Consider the following 17,228-nt stretch of genomic DNA (forward strand, 5'->3'; position numbering starts at 1 on the left):
TTACTGAATGAATGAGCTCAAAACACACATCGTTGGGTATATACAGCTACAGACCCCATGAATAACATTGATACAGTCCCTGTGTGTAGCAATTCACGAGTCCCAAGAAACATCAAACAACAAGACTAATACTTCGACCAAGCGGGAGTCTGGGGCTCCGCTTGCAATGCTGGAAAATCGCTTGCCTCCCACGTTCCCGGTATGAGGGCGATTGGGAGGATCCAAGTGGCGGTGAGAACGACTCCATATCCTACATTTGATATAACGTTATGAAAGCAATCAGTTAAGATTCAGTCAGTCACGTTGACGAATGACACGTACCTTTATCAAATACTTTGACTGCTGACCAGCTCCAGGCAATGAAACCTCCGATGTACCCGAGGTATGGTACAAGTCGGCGGAGAAAACTCATCGGGATACGCAGCTGCGGCGGCATGAGGGTGATGGGCAGATGATCTAGTAGCCATTTCAGTGCGGTTGTGATCATGGCAGCACGTTTCGCAGCTTCAAGCTGTTTGTCATTGAGCGCATCAAGCACGGGGGGTGGAAGGTAACTAAGATCAGTCACATAAGTTTTGAAGGTATGCGATTATATCGGGAAAAACACCTACATACGGAAGCCCCACCACATTGCTTGAATGGAGATTTTTGTGGGCGATGGGAGCCAGACACGATATTCTGGTGTCAATTCCATTACACCAACAGCAGACATGTCCTCTGGTTCGACTCTGCTGCTGGATGCAAATTGCTCAGGGCCCGCCCTTTGTTTCCCCTTGCGTCTATCAAAACTCTCGCTCTGTGCGAATACTTGTTCAATAGACTCTGAAGGAAGGGGAACGAATTTCAGCTGGGGCGTGCGGATCTCTTCTCCATCTCCATTGAGCGAGACAATCTCAGAGCGTGCTATCTCTATCTCCGAGTCCTCCGTGGGTTCTAAAGGCCCGTACATCATCACCGATCCATTGTCATCTTCATACTCCGCGCCTATGCGCAGTTCGTCTGTATTTGGATCAACGATGCCATCCTTCTTGGTGAGAGGGGATCGCAATCGGTCTAATACAGACCACACAGACTCTCTTCCACGATCAATTGACCCATTCATGGCGGTGAATGAAGTGAGGAATGCCATCAACTTTGAGTCGGAAACTCCTGTGGGGGAGATTGAAGGGTCGTCATTGTGATCTATGACTTGCCCTCCCGACGGTGTAGTATGAAACTGTGGGAAAGAAGTGGATAGCCCAGATGGCATGGAAGGTAATGATGCGATCATAGCTTGGATTTTGCGAGCGAGTGTGTCAGGTTCTGGTGGTTCGCTGTCAATGCCACCTTCTGCTCCATGGAATTGAACCAGACCATCAGTCGCACTGCTGCTTGCCTCCTGGATCTCATCATCAATGATGGGGGTAGCAGGAAGGGATGCAGCAGTGGGAGTGGTCGGTTGTTGAACTTGGTTGTCTTCCTCCACGAACCAGGAGGACGGAGGAAAACTTGCGCTCTTCGCCCTGCGTGCATACTTTAAGAACTTGTCTACTGCGTTTATCTTCGCTTTTGGAAGTTTTGATGTGGAGGGTGATAAAGCTGCCTCAGGCTCGTCTGCATGTGCGGTGGACGTTGATTGTTCTATTGTAGCGCTGCCCTTGCTGAAGGTCCTGATAAAGCGAGGAACGATACCAGGGGGCGGGCCTGATTGCGGAGGCGATGCATGCTGTTGTTCCATGGAGGCGATATGGAAGCAAGCCACTGCGCGTCGTATACAGCGTGTGTTATGTGTGGCTGTGCCCAACAGTTATTACTTCTTGATTTGGTAATCGATTGCTTGACAGTTTCCTCGAGGCTCGAGGCTCTCTCTGTGCGCTGCGAACGTTTGTGATCATACGAGGGCGGCAAGTTCTAGGCTCCTGCAAAGGGCTCCAAGCCTACCACAGACGACTATTCCTTCTATAGTACGGTCAAGAAGACAGTGTTTTTCTGGTGCGCTCAAGAACAGTACTAATAAAGTGCGCCAATCTCTCACTGCGCGGGCTTGTAGGTAACTGATTTGGTTGTTACGGCGGCCGAGGAATTTGCCCTTTGACCACAGATCTCAAACCGTCCTCGCTGAATGAAGCCTCTTAACACCACGTCCACTAATAATCTGCTCGAAAATTATGCAGCATGCTGGCAGTTCGAACTTCGGCACCCGATATATACAATCGCGCTTAAAGCGATCTGTATCAGTCTGGATCGATATGCTGTGTTATATACGTATGATAGCAGCTGGTTGTAGCCGGGCATAAGTCGGTTAAAGTAGCAAATCAGGCTGATCATGATGATCCATGATGTGATAAGATTAGATGTAAAATGTGCGGTAAACCAAAATGGGAAGTGGTTCGTTCCGTTAACGTTGAGCTCGCTGTGCACGACGGCGGTGCTAGGACTAGCAACGGACGGGACTAAGAAAGTGTAGTGAGCAGCTAGCTTGGAGCTAGCTAGACGTTGTTGTGATTTTTATTATGTTTCTTTGTGGGAGAATAGCCGCCGCGTGTTCTGTGGATGAAGCTCAAATGGGAAAGATGTGCGAGGCGTGGCTTGCAGCCGGCGCGCTGAGCCATGCAGAGGCCCTGCATTTACATTTACCTTTGACCGTCATTTGACGTTGCTTTATAGCTTCGCCCCATCAGACATCCTTTCATCGCGTGTACATCCAAAACTCCTCTCTTATTTAAATCTAGTCTAACTCATCTACCATCACCTCATATCACTTCCTGGGTTTCTATATCCTTCCCAATCATCATGAGCACCCTTGGAATCCCAGTCTCACATCAAGATTCTTTCTGTCCACAGATTCCTTCCTTCTCTCGCCCGCAAACTTATCCCCGTCCTCGTGAGGTGCTGGCCATAACCATGAACAATGTACTACCAAACCCCACATATATCCACGACTACCCAATACATCCCTCTCGCTTCCCAATCTCCTCCATCCGTCCAGATGGTCCACAGAATACACCATCAGTCCCACCACGCACTCCCCCAAAGCCTGTTTTCCCCCGTTATGACCCTCTCCATGTCCTCTCCCGTGAATCCACACCACCTCCACCCACAAAGCAGTCCTTTCCATCAATCGTCCACCCCCTCCAGGTGGCGCCCGGTGTCCTGGCTAATGGCGTCCTTACTGTGATGCTGCCCGCTGTCCGCGAGTTTCTCAGTGCTGCTGTCACTGCGCCACCAGCCGCACCCGACCTCCCGAGCGACAGCAGAGTATTAGCGCTTGCTGCACTTGCTGTCTTCTATCGTCCAATGCACCCTGCACATTGGGTCTTTTGGAATAAGGAACAGAAGAAGAACACTGCAGCAGTCGTGCAGAGTGTACTCGGTAAGTCTACTCGACGTATTCACTCTTGTGCACTGTAATATCTGGATTCCTGCGTCCTTGCCTTTGATGCCCATCGATTCTACATTTCATTACACTCAGCATGACTCCGTCAATTGTGTACTAACATCCGCTTCAGATACCACTCCCACCCCCATCATCTCACCCATCGGCTGGATAGCCACCCAAGACAACCTCTGGATTCTTGGTTCCCTCCAACACGCTTATTCCAGTGCACTCTCTTCCCAACCCTGGTACGCCGCATACGTCCCATCTGAAAGCGAAACCCGCATGAGTCTGCGCAAGCGCAAGCCCACCATGATCCAAGAACAAGTCATCGAAGATGACGATGACGATCTCCTCGTGCCTCCTCCTCCAAGGAAGCGTGCAAGGACGCGCAGGACTGCTACAGCTGCCAGGAGCCCGAGGAAACCGGACGAATCTTCCCTTCCTGACAACGCGGAACCAGAAGAGGTGCCCGATGATGTCGAAGCAGGCACCGAACTACCGGAACCGGAAATGGAGCTTATGTTAACGCGCGCAGCAAAGCGCGAGCTCGTCGAAACGCCTGTGCTAGCACAGGATGTGGAGAAATCTGTCTCTCCGGAGCCGCGTAGGAGCCAGCGGAAGAAAGGCGAGTCGCCGGCATCTTCGGCGACCACTCTCACGCGCACCCACTCGCGGGAGTTGTCGGCGGAGTCCGTAGAGGATGTTGAAAGTGCTGGTAGCAGCACTGTTTGTGAAGAGGAACCGGACAAGTCAAAAGCAAAGAAGGGCCGTGCGGACAAGGTCGTTAAGTGCCTTGATACAGTTGTCAAGCATCTTGACGATAACGGCGAGGAGGAGGAAGATGAGGAGGAAGCAGAGGAGGAGAAATCTGCTCCCGCCAAGAGATCCCGCCCTTCAGCTTCTCGTGCAAAACCGAGGTCCAGGGCCCCACCAAAGAGAACCAACTCGACCAATACCAATTCCGAGGAAGGCGGCGAGCACGCAGATGCTACTCCCGCACCTCCTGCGCCTAAGCCAAAATCGCGCTCGCGCCCAAAGACGCGCAGGCGGTAGACTGGCACGGATTCTTCTTGTTTCAACACATCAACGAATTTCTGACGCATTGGAATGACCGAATCATTATATCAAGAATTGCATCGAGTACCGGAGCACATCGCACATCACATCACATCGTATCGCACAAGCATCGCGCTTCGTCACTGGGTCAGGATAATCTGGCCTATTGGATCAGGATTAACAGAAAGGAAGGAAGGAAGCATCTGAAGGAATGAATGCGTAGAATGTACTATCATCGATTTTCAGGACTGAGAAGGTTGTTGCATCATCAGTTCTTTTCCTATTCTCGTCATTTTCATTTTCCTTGTCCTCTCACCATCATCTCCCAGTTCTCTTTTCTTTTTCTTTTCTTTTCTTCTTCCCCTTCTCCCTCTTTATTTCCGATCTTCCTCCACTCCTCTAGCTCAGGTGCACAGTCACTGGATTTGTCAAGGGCAAGAACCCATCGCTTGTTGTCGCACTGCTATCGTCTTCATTTTTTTTATCATTGTCACTTCCATCACTATCATCACCTTTTTCTTTTTTTTCTCGCCTTGTTTTGTGTGTATCATCACGTTACTAGCAGGTGTGTGCATGGCGAACTCGCCTTTGTAGCGGCAGAGAATCCTGGTGTATATGTACTACTACGACTGCTACTATAGATTAGCTGGAGCTTAGGCTGCACACTCACAGAGTTGAGAGCGGTGTATATCATATTTTCTTGGTCTTTACGTTGTGCATTGCAAGGCCATTATATCATATAGATTTCTGAACTTGCGATCTGGCTTCTGCTCGCGCGCGGCGCGACCATGAGAACACGGTGTGACAAGTCACGTGCGTGTGAGTGTTGGTGTCACGTTTAGCAAAACTTTGCCAGATCCTCCTGTGCCTTCGTTGTCATGGACAAGCACTTATTTCTCGCATTTCTCCTCTCGATGATTTACATATGAATGTGCTAATGGCACATTAACACTCTAATCACGATGTGATCACACTAGCTGAGCTTGGCTGGGACCCTACCTGCCGTACGGAAAGTCAAGTCTAGTCTCTAATAGCCGCCGTCACGATCACGATCACAGCAAAGGACAGACATACACAGGCATATGATACATCCACGCGGATCTGCTAAATCGATGCTGCTGAAACACCCCTGATGGCATCCTCAAGCCCGATTGGCAATTGTTGTAACTTGTGGCTGTATCGGATTCTCTTGCCTTGTTTCAGGCTACGTTTAAATTGGCTTCCTACGTTGGGACGTTGCCTCCTCTACGTTCCATCAGCGATACTCCTGACTCACACTTCAAATGTAAGTATGTTTTTGTTTTTGTTGTTTCGATCGCGGTCTGACAAAAGTTTCACAGTGGGTTGGGAATGTAATTGTAGCCTTTGTCAATGATTCTGGTTGCTATTCCTCAGTACTCTTCGGGCGGCTATCCTTGATGACTGGGATGTATTAGCGGCTGATTTGAAATGTCCGCCGGGGAGTTGGGTCGTCAATGCGGCCATTTACGCTGCACCCGGAAACCGGGATACCTGCCAGGATGGTAAATTGTCAGTTGGCAATGCAGTCATCCACCCCGCGCTCAAATTATCGTGAAACCTGCCTGGATGGTGGATTGTCACTGCGGCCATGAACGCCGTTCCCGACATATCCCCGAATACCACACTGAGGCGCTGAGCCTCAAATTAGCGTCTGGTGGATTTAAAGAGGCTATATGTTTTGGATCCCTGCACGGAACGCATTGCTTCGGCTATATGCGCTTTGAAGGCGTTGGCGCGCGGGACCACATATTCAAGGCTCCTACGTAGGCTTGTGACGCCCTTCCCTGGCTGCGTGCCGCGAAGGATAACCCTTTTTCAAGAATACCGTGACAAGGTGCCTCTTTAGATCCCCTACACAAGACTTTTTGGGTTGCCGAACGGCATCCATGGTTGGTTTCGTTCCATGCTAGCGTTGCCTTGGGAGGATAAATAAATTGCTTTGAATGAGCTAAGATGCCTCAAAAAGGAAATCACGCTCTCGACACGGTGTGCAGCACGCATGTACTCAGGTTTCTCGCCATCCCGCTCTTTGCAACCACGGTGATGTCATGGCGCCTGTTTTTACCCTCGGATGACGCGGCTGCGTATTCTAGCGAGGCAACGAAGGCTATAGGACCGCTCGCCGGACGTTCTTACAGATAACTTCGGTCCACTGCTCTCTGGTTCTACAACCGCGCCTCCCACTAAACGAGCAATGCGATCCCAATAGACTCATTTGCCCACGTATCTGTGCTTTCAGGATCAGACAGGCCGCGATCGTGGCTGGGTGTCACACGTTATCGCCCATCCAAGCCACCGCCCGTCACGATATCGTGCCGTACATGAAATACCTCCTTTCAAAATCCCGTTTTTTCTAGACTTGCTTAATATCAGCGGTTTATTCCAGCCTTTGTTGAAGCCGTTCCATGACATCCCAGGAACTCCTGTAATGCTGGCCTTCTCGTCATTATCAGCTCCCGCTGACACAACTTTCCCGAATCTGCAAACCTAGATACCTTCATGAACGTTCATCCGTTCCTGCACCCAAACATTGGCTCTCACTCTGGAATAATATCGCAACACCAAACTTTATAGGAAACGTTTCTCCCGCCATTGTCTATGGTTCAACGAAGTCACGCTAAAACGTTTTAACCGGACCTCTGGCTCAAACATCTCTCGTTGGTTATCATGCGAGCGTTATCGCGCCTAATTGGACCTACTGATTTACGTCAAGATTCCCAACAATCAGGATTACGTCTGGTGCGGAGATCGTCGGCGGGTTTGTTCCCCTTCCAAACTGAAGGATTCACGTTGACATCCGAATCAGTCGTCTGTCCACCCCTTGACGCCCGCACGTTGATGTGCCCCTCACCTAGCCGGCGTTGACACAACTTAGAATCTTAGTTCTCTGCGGTTGCGCCCCGAAGAAGTGCGCTTCACGTTCACTTCGAATTCCTGGTCCTGGGTCACGAGACAGTCTTTTCTCATTCTCGATTCGGTTGATTTCAAATTCACCCTCGGTCTTTCTCGATATCTGCATATTATTGGATATACCATTAACATTCATCTCTTCGTCTCGGTGGAGCACGCATCGTAGAATGGAAGCCTGAATGCTGCTTATCCTCATTGGTCCCACTGGCGAAGGAATCAAATGCCTGTTTATCGCGATGCAGATAAAGCTAGAAGATAAGGATATGAACGCGCCATCAGCTTTGCGTCCAAAACGAGGCTTCAATGGCGGGGTGATAACAGCGATAACTGTCGTGTTCACGCCACAGCTCCATTGGACACAGATCACGCAAACGTATACATCTATGACAGTCCCCAGGATCGTAACGTTGCATGTCCAATTACATGTAACAACCGATGGAAGACGCTCGAGAACTCCATATCCCGCGAAGCTCAGGGAGGGATACATTACTCGGCTTATTGCGAGCGAATAGGCCCGACCAGGCGTTATGAACGGCAACCGGGGCCAAGCGCCGGGGTCCAAATTAACCTGACGCACATTAACGCAATGTCCATTTTTGTGCAAGTCTCTCCGCGGACCCCCTGAGAGTGTCGAAATCACCGACGTCAATAAACCATTTAGTCCGCACGCCGCACGCCAAATTGTATGGTCCATCTCAGAGACGCTGCACGCAAGCCTTCAAATATTCATGGCCCATCGGTGGTGGCTGCACTGTGACGACTGCATCAGCGGCAAACTGTCGCGCGCTTGCCGGTACCGCGGACAAAACTTCCCACGACACTGCATAAATGTTATGATCGCGCTCGCCCAGTCCACCGTGGTTAGCTGTGCTTGGCAATCAAAGCCTTGTGTGAGGTATTTGTATTTGAGGACGCCTTTTACCAGCGACTGAACGAACTACTTATAGGGACGGTCCGGGGAACGACGCTTGGTGAGAAGCGTACCAATGCTGAGTATTCCCTCGCAGGGTTCGCGGGCCAGCGCTGATAGTCCGGGGATTTATAGAGCCCCACACTTGGTGTAGCTTGCAGGTCGTTTAAAGATTACCCGGCGATGGTCTCAAGTGTTTTCCCGGTATCATTCCATGTACCATTAAGGAATGGGTTTGCAAGAAGGGTTAGACTCGGATATGGTCGGCACCATTTATCATCATGATATGAAGTCACACTGAGATCGGAAGTCTTCGATCGACCTACCGCCGCGGGAGAATAGCGAGGTTTGGATATCAATAGCAAGCCAATTGCTTGATTGTGAATAAATGGTCCCCCCTTCAATTCGAACAAACGTTCTGCATGGCGGCGTTAACTGTGTGCGGGGTATGGATCATGCGCACCACAGACACTGACTTGTATCTTGTGAGCCGCCACCAGAAATGCGGGCGGAATTTCAGGGCATCACCGGTGTGTCATGGTCTTTCGATTTCGCTTAGATGAGATTGGCACGATAAGTTCGTGCCGAGCTCCTCGCTTGTATGAAACCACGCTGCCAACCCCCCTGAATGCTAACTCAAAGATTTGTCACTTGAAGGACATACATGCTATCCTTGTTTCAGAATTGGGGAATTTTTATGTAACGTTTTCCCCATAGATGGAACGACTGAGACCTTGTATGGTCTGCCCAAGGAAGATCCCATTCTCCCATGTAGTATGTGGCACTTGAATAATTGAACTGTATTTCGGCGCGCATGATCGATATATATATCGAGGAGAAGTGGTGCTATATTTCTCAGAGTGGGTCATGATGTTCCTGAGCCAGAACATGCTACTATAGTAGGTTATGTTAGGCGAGACATGTGTGAACGGAATTATACTCCAATGACTTGAATAGCGAGCAGGGTTTGGTATTGATTAAAGGGCGGGGAAGTGACGCATGTGCGTCTACATGGTACTGATTACGTCGAGCTCCATAGATGGAGGGCCGCGAAAGGCGTGGCATTTAAATCAGGATTCTAGCCAAGGTCGGAACCTTGCAATTGAAAGACTTGACAGTTCTCAGCCTTTCCTAAGCCGAAACTTGGGAACGAAGCGGGGTCATTCACCGAAAGTGGATATGAATGGAGTGGCTAGCAGTCCCAATTCGAATTTTGGCAAGACCCGTATGGAAGCCGGCTGAATTTGAACCAACGTGTTAGCTGTGAAGATATAAACGTGCCATTTACTGTCTCTCACTGTCCATGTGCACCCACATGACCCTATCGCCGTCGACAGCGGTGCAGTCAGTTTAGTAGGTAGTTTAACCCATACGCTGTCCTCGGAGAGGGGAGAGTCGGTGAATGTCAGTCCCGTGAGCCGAAGGAAGGTACATACCGATTAGTATTTGGGTGGACGTTGGACAGGGAGTTTGGAAGCTTCACCCGATAAATTCAAGGAGGCTATGCATGGCGTAACTGGCCAGGCCCCATGCCAATGAGCAACACGGACGACAACCGTTTAGCACGTCGACTGCTGTGCATTCATGGAGGATGAAACAAGTAAATACTCCAATGAATAATTAGATAGAGCAGCTGTGAAACAGTTACAAGGAATGGAAAAAAAGACCGGTGGTCCAGAATTCAAGAAGAATGGTTTAGTTACAATGTAAGCGCTGTGACCTGGCAAGGCATTACCAAATTCTGCTTCCGTCTTAGCGGGTCACCCAAACTCACCAGCCATTGTTGCGCTGGCCACCGCTTTCTCTCTTCCCACTAACACCATCACTCCTCAATGTTCTCCCAGTCGTCCTCCTCGTCGTCTTCATCCTCCTCGTCGCTCCAAAAGATGAAGAAACGGTAAGTCAACTTCTCTACCTCATGCTCCCCAATTCTCACCCTTCCTCATCCTATCTCTTCAGTAGATGGACGCGAGAACAACTGTTAAAGAGTCTTGAGGTCATTCAACTTCTCCATTTACAAAACTATTCAACGTAATTAAACTCTTTCTTCGTCCCATTCTAGATCTTGGGTCCTCTCGCAGCACCGTTGCCACCAGACCTCCCTCCGTCACCCCCCGCATCCCGGTCAAACTCCCCTACACTTCCAGCCGTCAAGAGGAAGCACGATTCCACCCTGGAACATGATGTCGTCAAGCGCTCTAGAATCAACGGGCTTCCAGAAAAGCCCTCGTCGCATCACCATCATCATTACCACCCACCACCTCCGCCACCTCCTCCTTCTCAACCGCTCAGGTCCTCCAACGCAGTTCCTAACTTTAACTTGCGTTCTGAGCCATCAGAGGATGGTGAAGTACGAGAAGATACCACTGCCTTGACACCCCGGGGTCCGGCGCCTGCAGTCTTGTCAACCACTGTGCCTGTGCGGCGTCCGCGGCGCGGACGGCCAGCACCCGCTTCCTTCGATGAAATGCATGACATATACCACAAGTACGGTAGAATGCTCAAGTATTCAGGCGATGCTCGCTTCTGGTCGACATATCCTGCCACACACAAGGAATATCGTCCTCTGGCTAACCCTCCGCCTCCAAACTCTCCATATCATAAGCATGGAGGGCTCATAGCGCGGCTTGAGCTCGTAGACGCACTCGTGTGCTTCACCTACTCGTTGTGGAGCAAGGATTTTAGCAGGAAATCGTGCTTCCGTGAGACTTGGGCTACCATCGAGGCATTCCTCGGGTGGTGTAAAAATAAATGGATCGCTGAGCTTGACACGATTGGCGATCGTGAAAAAGCCCTATTGGGCTTGATGTAAGCACTCACTTATTGTGGTTTTTTGTTCCGCTCACGCATTTAACGCACACAGCTGGATGATTGAAGGATTCATCCACGGGCGAAAGTTCTTCTTTTCAGCAAAGATGGTCATAGAACCTGAAATGGAACGCACATGGGCCAAAATGAAGAATGATATGGCAGTGCTCAGCAAGGAGGCGGAGAAAGCGGATATGAACGGCATGGTGGGCAGCGCAGGCCAACAATCCCTCGTCTCACAGCCCACACCACCAATGCTTCCTTCTCCCGCAAGCATAGCTCCTGCCAACAGCGCAAACTCTACTCCTATAAACAACAGTGCGAGTGGCACTCCAAACGCGAATACTTCTAACAGTATCAATCTGGTTAACTTGTCCGCTCCCTCACGCCCAGCGCCTCCGATTTCCACCGCACTCCCACAGTATATGCATGGACTTCTGCCTCAGACCGCCAAGGGACAAACTGCGAGCTATAACATGGTCGAGGCATCCGCCAAGGCAACAGCAACCATTGGTCCCGTGTTCACGTATTCCGTCAAAGAGTTGTCAGGTGGCGTTATGGCCGCGGGGTACTGTATGGAGTTTGCGCAACGCACTCTGACCCTGCCCATACTGGCGCGGCATTATCCCACGACATTCGCACGGATGATGAGCTCGAGTCTGACTGCGCATGAAGAGCACGAGCCTGACATCGAAGATGAGGAAGGGGAACTGTTTTGGCCTGGCCAGTGTGTAACTGGAGAGGGTCTCGGTTGGGTTTGCCTGATGGGTAAAGCCATGATCAAAGAATTCGGCCGAGACATTGGTTATCTCGGACTTGCCGGCGTCGTCCCAAAGCCCGCTCCTGGACCGATTACAGGCGACTCATCCCGACACGCGTCTGTGCTCCGGTAGCAGGCCTTACCATTCCACGCGGTTCTCATTTCTTGTCGGCATTATCATCTGGAGTCATGATTTTACTTGCTATCCACGGAAGATCTTGGATGGATTTTCTCGGATTTCGTTACAAAGAAGGTTTTCAAGCCTTCCGGATCTCGCCCTATCGCGCCAGCTTTCCTCAATGGACGTTGCCTACGCTCTAGCGAACTCGTCCAACCTTTCGTAGCACCAAGCCTGCTGCAGACCAGTGCATTTAGCGCTCCCAACATTAGATCAAACTTGTATTATTACTCATATCACTTGTCATCGATATCACCTCTGCCCTGGCCATGCCGAGACCGTACCTTTCCCTACCGTCACCTGCTGGTCTGCCGACTCGTACCTTGGATCGAGAGGATGTGCTAATTGCATCGTCACCGCCACCTGCATTCTCATCCAACTGCATTTAGCACTGGCCTCTCATCCCTTGTATTTATCCCGATCTACACAACTCTCTCGTCCTCTCAACGCGGTCCTCTTCTCTGCTGTTTGTGAAGGAACCAAAACGTACATATGTACTTCTACTATTATTTCGAGTGCCGTCGAAGACAGGACACTTGAGGCTGAGACGGCTTGGTCCCCGCGCCCCATCAGATTGCATGGGGTGTATATCTCATTTTTATCCCTGGGGTTGAGAATTACTCTGCTTGTTTGTACACCTAATACAATTTCCTGCAATTTGCCCTGAGGCTTGGAGCGCGCGCAGAATTCTTCCGTGATCAGGTCCGATCCATGTGAGATAACCTCCACAAGCGGTGATGGTTTCATATGCAAGGTACAGTGTTCAAACGTTAAGGCGTTAACTTTCCCTGTTGTTGTGGGAACATTGAGATCATAGGCACCCATTCCATGCGATGTGATTGATGCGGGTCATGTGCATGCATAATGTCATCGAGTTTAACATACACATAGAGAAGCATGGGTGCAGCATGAGCGCGGCGTTGATGGTGAAGCAGAAAAAAAGAATATCCAGAAAGACCATAGCAGTCACACTCAGACCGCGCAGGTCCTCCCAAGTATGCGAGCAGCAGTTTTCACCGGTTAGACTTGGCAACACGCTCGAGCTCATCTTTTTTCTGTCAAACGGTGGAAATGAGGCCATGATTGTTGACATAAGATCTTGACTTACCTTGATAGCGTATGAGTTCGAGGAACCCTTGGCGGCGTTGATGAGCTCATCAGCAAGACACTCGGCGATGGATTTTACGTTGCGGAAGGCAGACTCCCGCGTCTGATATCGTATCAAGTAAGTGACAATAATCTTGAAGGTCGGGATATGCTTACACCGATAGTTAGGAGGGAGATGGCCTGGTTGACTCTCCGCAGGGGTGAGACATCGACGGCTTGACGACGGACGGTACCCTGAGAACCAATACGGGTGGAGTCTTCCCGAGGGCCAGTGTTGACGATAGCATCAACGAGAACCTATGTGCTGATTAGCATCTTGAGTCGTATAGCTACTTCCGCTCGACAGACCTGGATGGGGTTCTGGTCGGTAAGGAGGTGGATGATCTCGAATGCATGTGCAACAATGCGGACAGCCATAAGCTTCTTGCCGTTGTTGCGGCCCTTCATCATCAAACTACAAACGCTCAGTGTCTTCGCCTTTGTGGAATGGATATTTGGCGCACCTGTCAACCAATCGCTCGACGATGGGCATTTGTGCCTTCTTGAACTGCTTCTTGGCATAACGGCCAGCAGTGTGGGGCAAGTAAACGGCATGGCGGACTTGGATGTAGTCCGTGAGGGAAATGTCCTTCACTTCGACACTGGACCAAAATCAGTCAATATAAAGACAATGCGCCGACAAGTCCAAACGTACTCTTGGGTATCCCACTTTCCGAACAATTTAATTTCCTGACCGAGCTTTGAGACGTCCTTGGGAAGGGTGGTGGCCATTTTGAGGTGCTTGAGGGATCTTGATGCAAGGTGGCCTTAGACCTTTTGCGCGACGATGAGCGGCTGTTTGCTCCTGTTGTGCCACTACAGGAGAATAAGGTTTACCAGCCATCCGGTAAAGGCCGAGAACTGTACAGTTCCAGGATACGCGCCCGCGTGTCAGCCTCGTGTGGGGATCATGTCCATGGTGTGTAACTTCAAATCTTCCAATCTGAACCGTTTTGCCGATGGTCTCATATCCGAGAAGTTCGTATTATGAAATCAGATCGCTGCGGTTCCCGAAGGCTATTCCTGTTATTTTGATTGTTTCAAGTCTACTTTCTGAACAAAGCCCCGGCATATGATGGTGTTCTTCTTCGTCTTTATCTGGCGCCGCAAGATATGACGGGGGTTCTTCGTCTTCGTCTAGCTCAGCGAAGAATGCTCATCTTATGTCGGAGCTTCGTTGCTCCACTAAACATCGTGTGCTCTCGCTGGTTTCTGGTACGTACATGTACCACATCATGATCATGGCGCAGCGTGATTGATTTCCTTCAAGTAAATCTGATTTTGCACAGTGTGGCACTTGCTGCAGGATATGCTATATCTGGCATCCGGCTTGTTTTTCTTCTGACCGGTTTCATATTGAGTCGAAGTAAGTTGCATCCGACCATCATCAATACCACATCCACTACCCTCGTGTCTCGGCCTCGGGGATAGTCTCTCATTGGAAGACTGAGATATCTTACGTGGGCTGGTCGAAAACATCTTTTTTGACGATCTTGTCCTTGACATCAATCAATTGCATTGCCCCCTAGCTGAGAGCTTTGCTCTTATCTATGAATTAAATGAGAAAGCACCCAACCTTTGTAATTTCACCCATGGCTGCCCAGCCAGCTTGGTATGTTTACTTCATTATTCAACATGAGCTTGATGGATGAAGAGTAAGTGCATTGAATCTACGGCCGCGAAAGTGATAAATGGGCGCGGTGGGCCGTAACGCGTAACGTTCGTAACCCTTTCCTTTGTAATAGGGTAAACGGCAGTGTGCTAGATTACGTCCTATTTCTATCGAAACTTCCTTTTTCATGCTGAACCTTCTGACTTGCAAGCAGATACTTTCTATTAATTGTTGGCTTCGAGATGTTTGAGAAGCTTGATGACCCGATTAAAGTTGGCGTTCAGGTCTCCTTTCGAATCTTTCCTCAGGACTATCAACGTCCCTCGTCCTTTCATTCCTGTGAAGTCAGGTCTCTTCAACAGACTTTGACTTCAGCAAGATATCCTGCTTTCACTCATTCTGTACGGAATATAGATCATGTCTAACTTAGAAGTTCTTGCATATGACTCGCGAGCTTTTGCGCATGCCGCTTACAATGTATGGGTTACTCGTATCTGCCAGCGTGAGTGTTACACATGCTTTGGTCGACATTCAGACTTACCTTTTGATACAGTGTGCCCTTGCATCATTTTCTTATATGATTACTGTACGTCTCGGGTGCGTATCAAGACCAGTCCGCACTAACCCTTGTGATCAGTCCTCACGCTCGATCGAGAGGTGCAGTGATCTTTGTCATCGTGTGGATTCAAATGTCTCATTCTTCATTAGGTTGAGTTCATATGGGTTCGTCTTCGTCAAGTTTATGCAAGGTCTGGCTTACCAATGACCAATGTCGTAGAGACGGCCGATGAGATCGTCCAGCGTATTATATATCATTGTAAGATTGCTCTCATACTTGTAGAACACCTTTGAACGACAGTTAGGTGAGATTTGGTGGCGGCGCACTCGTGTTGTGAGTTCTTGCTCGTTGAAAACGAACAATACAGTCACTGACTTCCTTCGTAGTCTCACTGCTGCAGGTTGTCATAATTTATCTTGGGCTTGAATCATTGCTGACTGACGCTTTCATCAGCGTTTACGAGCGAACGGACTTCTCTAGAGGTATGTTTCTTATTCCTCACATCCGCCCCATATCTGGGAACTAAACGCCTCCAGTTGTAAGTTGTATATTCCGAACGTCATTATTGCATCAGCCGTTCATCCCACCTTAACACCGAAACAATATCATTAGCTGTAAGCAGGAATTTTTCAGCCTGATGTCAAATCTGACAGGGATCATCAGGTTCAGTCTTCCTGAGAATTCAAGGGTGGCCCAGTTTCTGCGTCCTTTGGGCAGTTCAGCGTAAGACATGTTCTGTTTCTCTAGCAGATGAAACCACTGACATCTACTCAGTCATACTGCAGCTCCGAGTGTACGCTCTATATCGTCGATCTCAAGCGGTCCTAATTGCGATGGCGGTCGGGTTTACGGCGGAGGTTATAGCCATGTCCATAATTTTAGGAATAGGCATGGCAGAGACTACCAGCGAGTATCCACTGATCCGCAATCAATTATATTTAAACTGACGTTTCTTGCTAGATTCAAATGAGCCAATGCCAGGCACCAGAATCTGTGCCGTCACGCAAGCACCACCTGCGCTTGCGTACGTGTGGCTTCCCGATATTGTTTTCGGAGCATTTCTGTTCGTGCTTGCCGCCAGGATTGGTTTCAAGCGCGGCAGATTTGGCTTTGATATCTTCCGCATGGAGAGAAAAGACCTTGTTGATGCTCTCGTATATGGCAACGTCAAATACTTTTTCTGGTGAGTAGGGCCTGTTACATCTGTTATCTATTGTTATGACCGCACCCGATAGCATACTCGCTGCGAACGCTGTAAATGCGGGAATCTGGCAAGGGTTAGGGGTAGGCCTAAACCCGTTCTGAAACGGTGCTCCTTTAACTTATGACTCCAACAGTTTAACTGGTTCGAAGCTCCAGAGGGGTTTGCGGCTGTCATTGAAATCGTCCTTGGGTGTCGGATGGTCCTCGACCTTAAATCAGCGGTGTCTGATTCTGAGGGCTTGCATCTATTGGACTCATTCCCACTCAGAGACTCTTTTGGTGCTAGAGAGGGTCCGTCAACACTGTATTCTGCAGTTAGCACGTATGATCTCGAGGTTTTGAAAGGTCAACATCGGCTCACCCAAGAAATTGAGGTAGCTTCTCCGACTAGTTGTACGTCTGGGGAAAGCTCTCGTGCTCTCATCGAGGGACAAAACCAGACGTGTAACAGTCCGCTTCCTACCATCGTCTAGTATGCACTATTTTTACCAAAGTTTATCATTCTCCCCGACTATACCACATTCATTGTTCGGTGTTTTTGTATGCAATCAAGGTCTTAGTCAGACGGGTGTCCAAAGCGTTCCCTTGCAAATTCAAGGGACAAATGGGAGCGAATTGACAATGAGGAGGCAATTGTGATATGAAAGATGCGAAAACGCATGGCAAATCGATCAGTGCCTCTATGTTGATCATGAGGATAGTAAATC

General features: G+C 49.5%; 6 protein-coding genes across 6 annotated transcripts; 4 read left to right on the top strand and 2 right to left on the bottom strand.

The window, feature by feature from the left end:
- Positions 1 to 8: 8 nt before the first annotated feature.
- Positions 9 to 1,750, bottom strand: DEU56DRAFT_862277 (uncharacterized protein). The gene is made up of 3 exons (XM_041355347.1): positions 612 to 1,750; positions 322 to 554; positions 9 to 250 (listed from the first exon to the last, which is right to left on the bottom strand). Exons 1-3 carry the CDS (start codon positions 1,715 to 1,717, stop codon positions 126 to 128), a joined length of 1,464 nt encoding a protein of 487 aa, XP_041204957.1. The 5' UTR covers positions 1,718 to 1,750; the 3' UTR covers positions 9 to 125.
- An 824-nt stretch (positions 1,751 to 2,574) lies between these two features.
- Positions 2,575 to 4,520, top strand: DEU56DRAFT_542952 (uncharacterized protein). Its single transcript, XM_041346722.1, has 2 exons — positions 2,575 to 3,352; positions 3,489 to 4,520. Exons 1-2 carry the CDS (start codon positions 2,773 to 2,775, stop codon positions 4,409 to 4,411), a joined length of 1,503 nt encoding a protein of 500 aa, XP_041204958.1. The 5' UTR covers positions 2,575 to 2,772; the 3' UTR covers positions 4,412 to 4,520.
- DEU56DRAFT_542953 (uncharacterized protein) lies at positions 4,521 to 5,142 on the top strand. Its single transcript, XM_041346723.1, has one exon. The coding sequence runs from the start codon at positions 4,630 to 4,632 to the stop codon at positions 5,053 to 5,055; it is 426 nt and encodes a 141-aa protein (XP_041204959.1). The 5' UTR covers positions 4,521 to 4,629; the 3' UTR covers positions 5,056 to 5,142.
- A 4,821-nt stretch (positions 5,143 to 9,963) lies between these two features.
- Positions 9,964 to 11,987, top strand: DEU56DRAFT_542984 (uncharacterized protein). Its single transcript, XM_041346725.1, has 4 exons — positions 9,964 to 10,152; positions 10,215 to 10,251; positions 10,318 to 11,063; positions 11,119 to 11,987. The coding sequence occupies exons 1-4, from the start codon at positions 10,088 to 10,090 to the stop codon at positions 11,954 to 11,956; spliced, it is 1,686 nt and encodes a 561-aa protein (XP_041204960.1). The 5' UTR covers positions 9,964 to 10,087; the 3' UTR covers positions 11,957 to 11,987.
- A 933-nt stretch (positions 11,988 to 12,920) lies between these two features.
- DEU56DRAFT_542978 (ribosomal protein S7 domain-containing protein) lies at positions 12,921 to 14,030 on the bottom strand. The gene is made up of 6 exons (XM_041346724.1): positions 13,803 to 14,030; positions 13,612 to 13,749; positions 13,457 to 13,562; positions 13,265 to 13,405; positions 13,110 to 13,211; positions 12,921 to 13,056 (listed from the first exon to the last, which is right to left on the bottom strand). The coding sequence occupies exons 1-6, from the start codon at positions 13,877 to 13,879 to the stop codon at positions 13,015 to 13,017; spliced, it is 606 nt and encodes a 201-aa protein (XP_041204961.1). The 5' UTR covers positions 13,880 to 14,030; the 3' UTR covers positions 12,921 to 13,014.
- Positions 14,031 to 14,932: 902 nt separating this feature from the next.
- On the top strand, positions 14,933 to 17,149 carry DEU56DRAFT_822666 (uncharacterized protein). Its single transcript, XM_041354159.1, has 13 exons — positions 14,933 to 15,261; positions 15,313 to 15,345; positions 15,397 to 15,416; positions 15,468 to 15,482; positions 15,538 to 15,576; positions 15,623 to 15,651; positions 15,705 to 15,718; positions 15,772 to 15,810; positions 15,982 to 16,041; positions 16,093 to 16,224; positions 16,279 to 16,501; positions 16,554 to 16,602; positions 16,656 to 17,149. The coding sequence occupies exons 1-13, from the start codon at positions 15,177 to 15,179 to the stop codon at positions 16,992 to 16,994; spliced, it is 1,077 nt and encodes a 358-aa protein (XP_041204962.1). The 5' UTR covers positions 14,933 to 15,176; the 3' UTR covers positions 16,995 to 17,149.
- The last annotated feature ends 79 nt before the right edge of the window (positions 17,150 to 17,228 follow it).

This window comes from Suillus clintonianus (genome assembly GCF_016758775.1).
Source record: "Suillus clintonianus strain FC179 chromosome Unknown DEU56scaffold_79, whole genome shotgun sequence".
Lineage (NCBI taxonomy): Eukaryota > Fungi > Basidiomycota > Agaricomycetes > Boletales > Suillaceae > Suillus > Suillus clintonianus.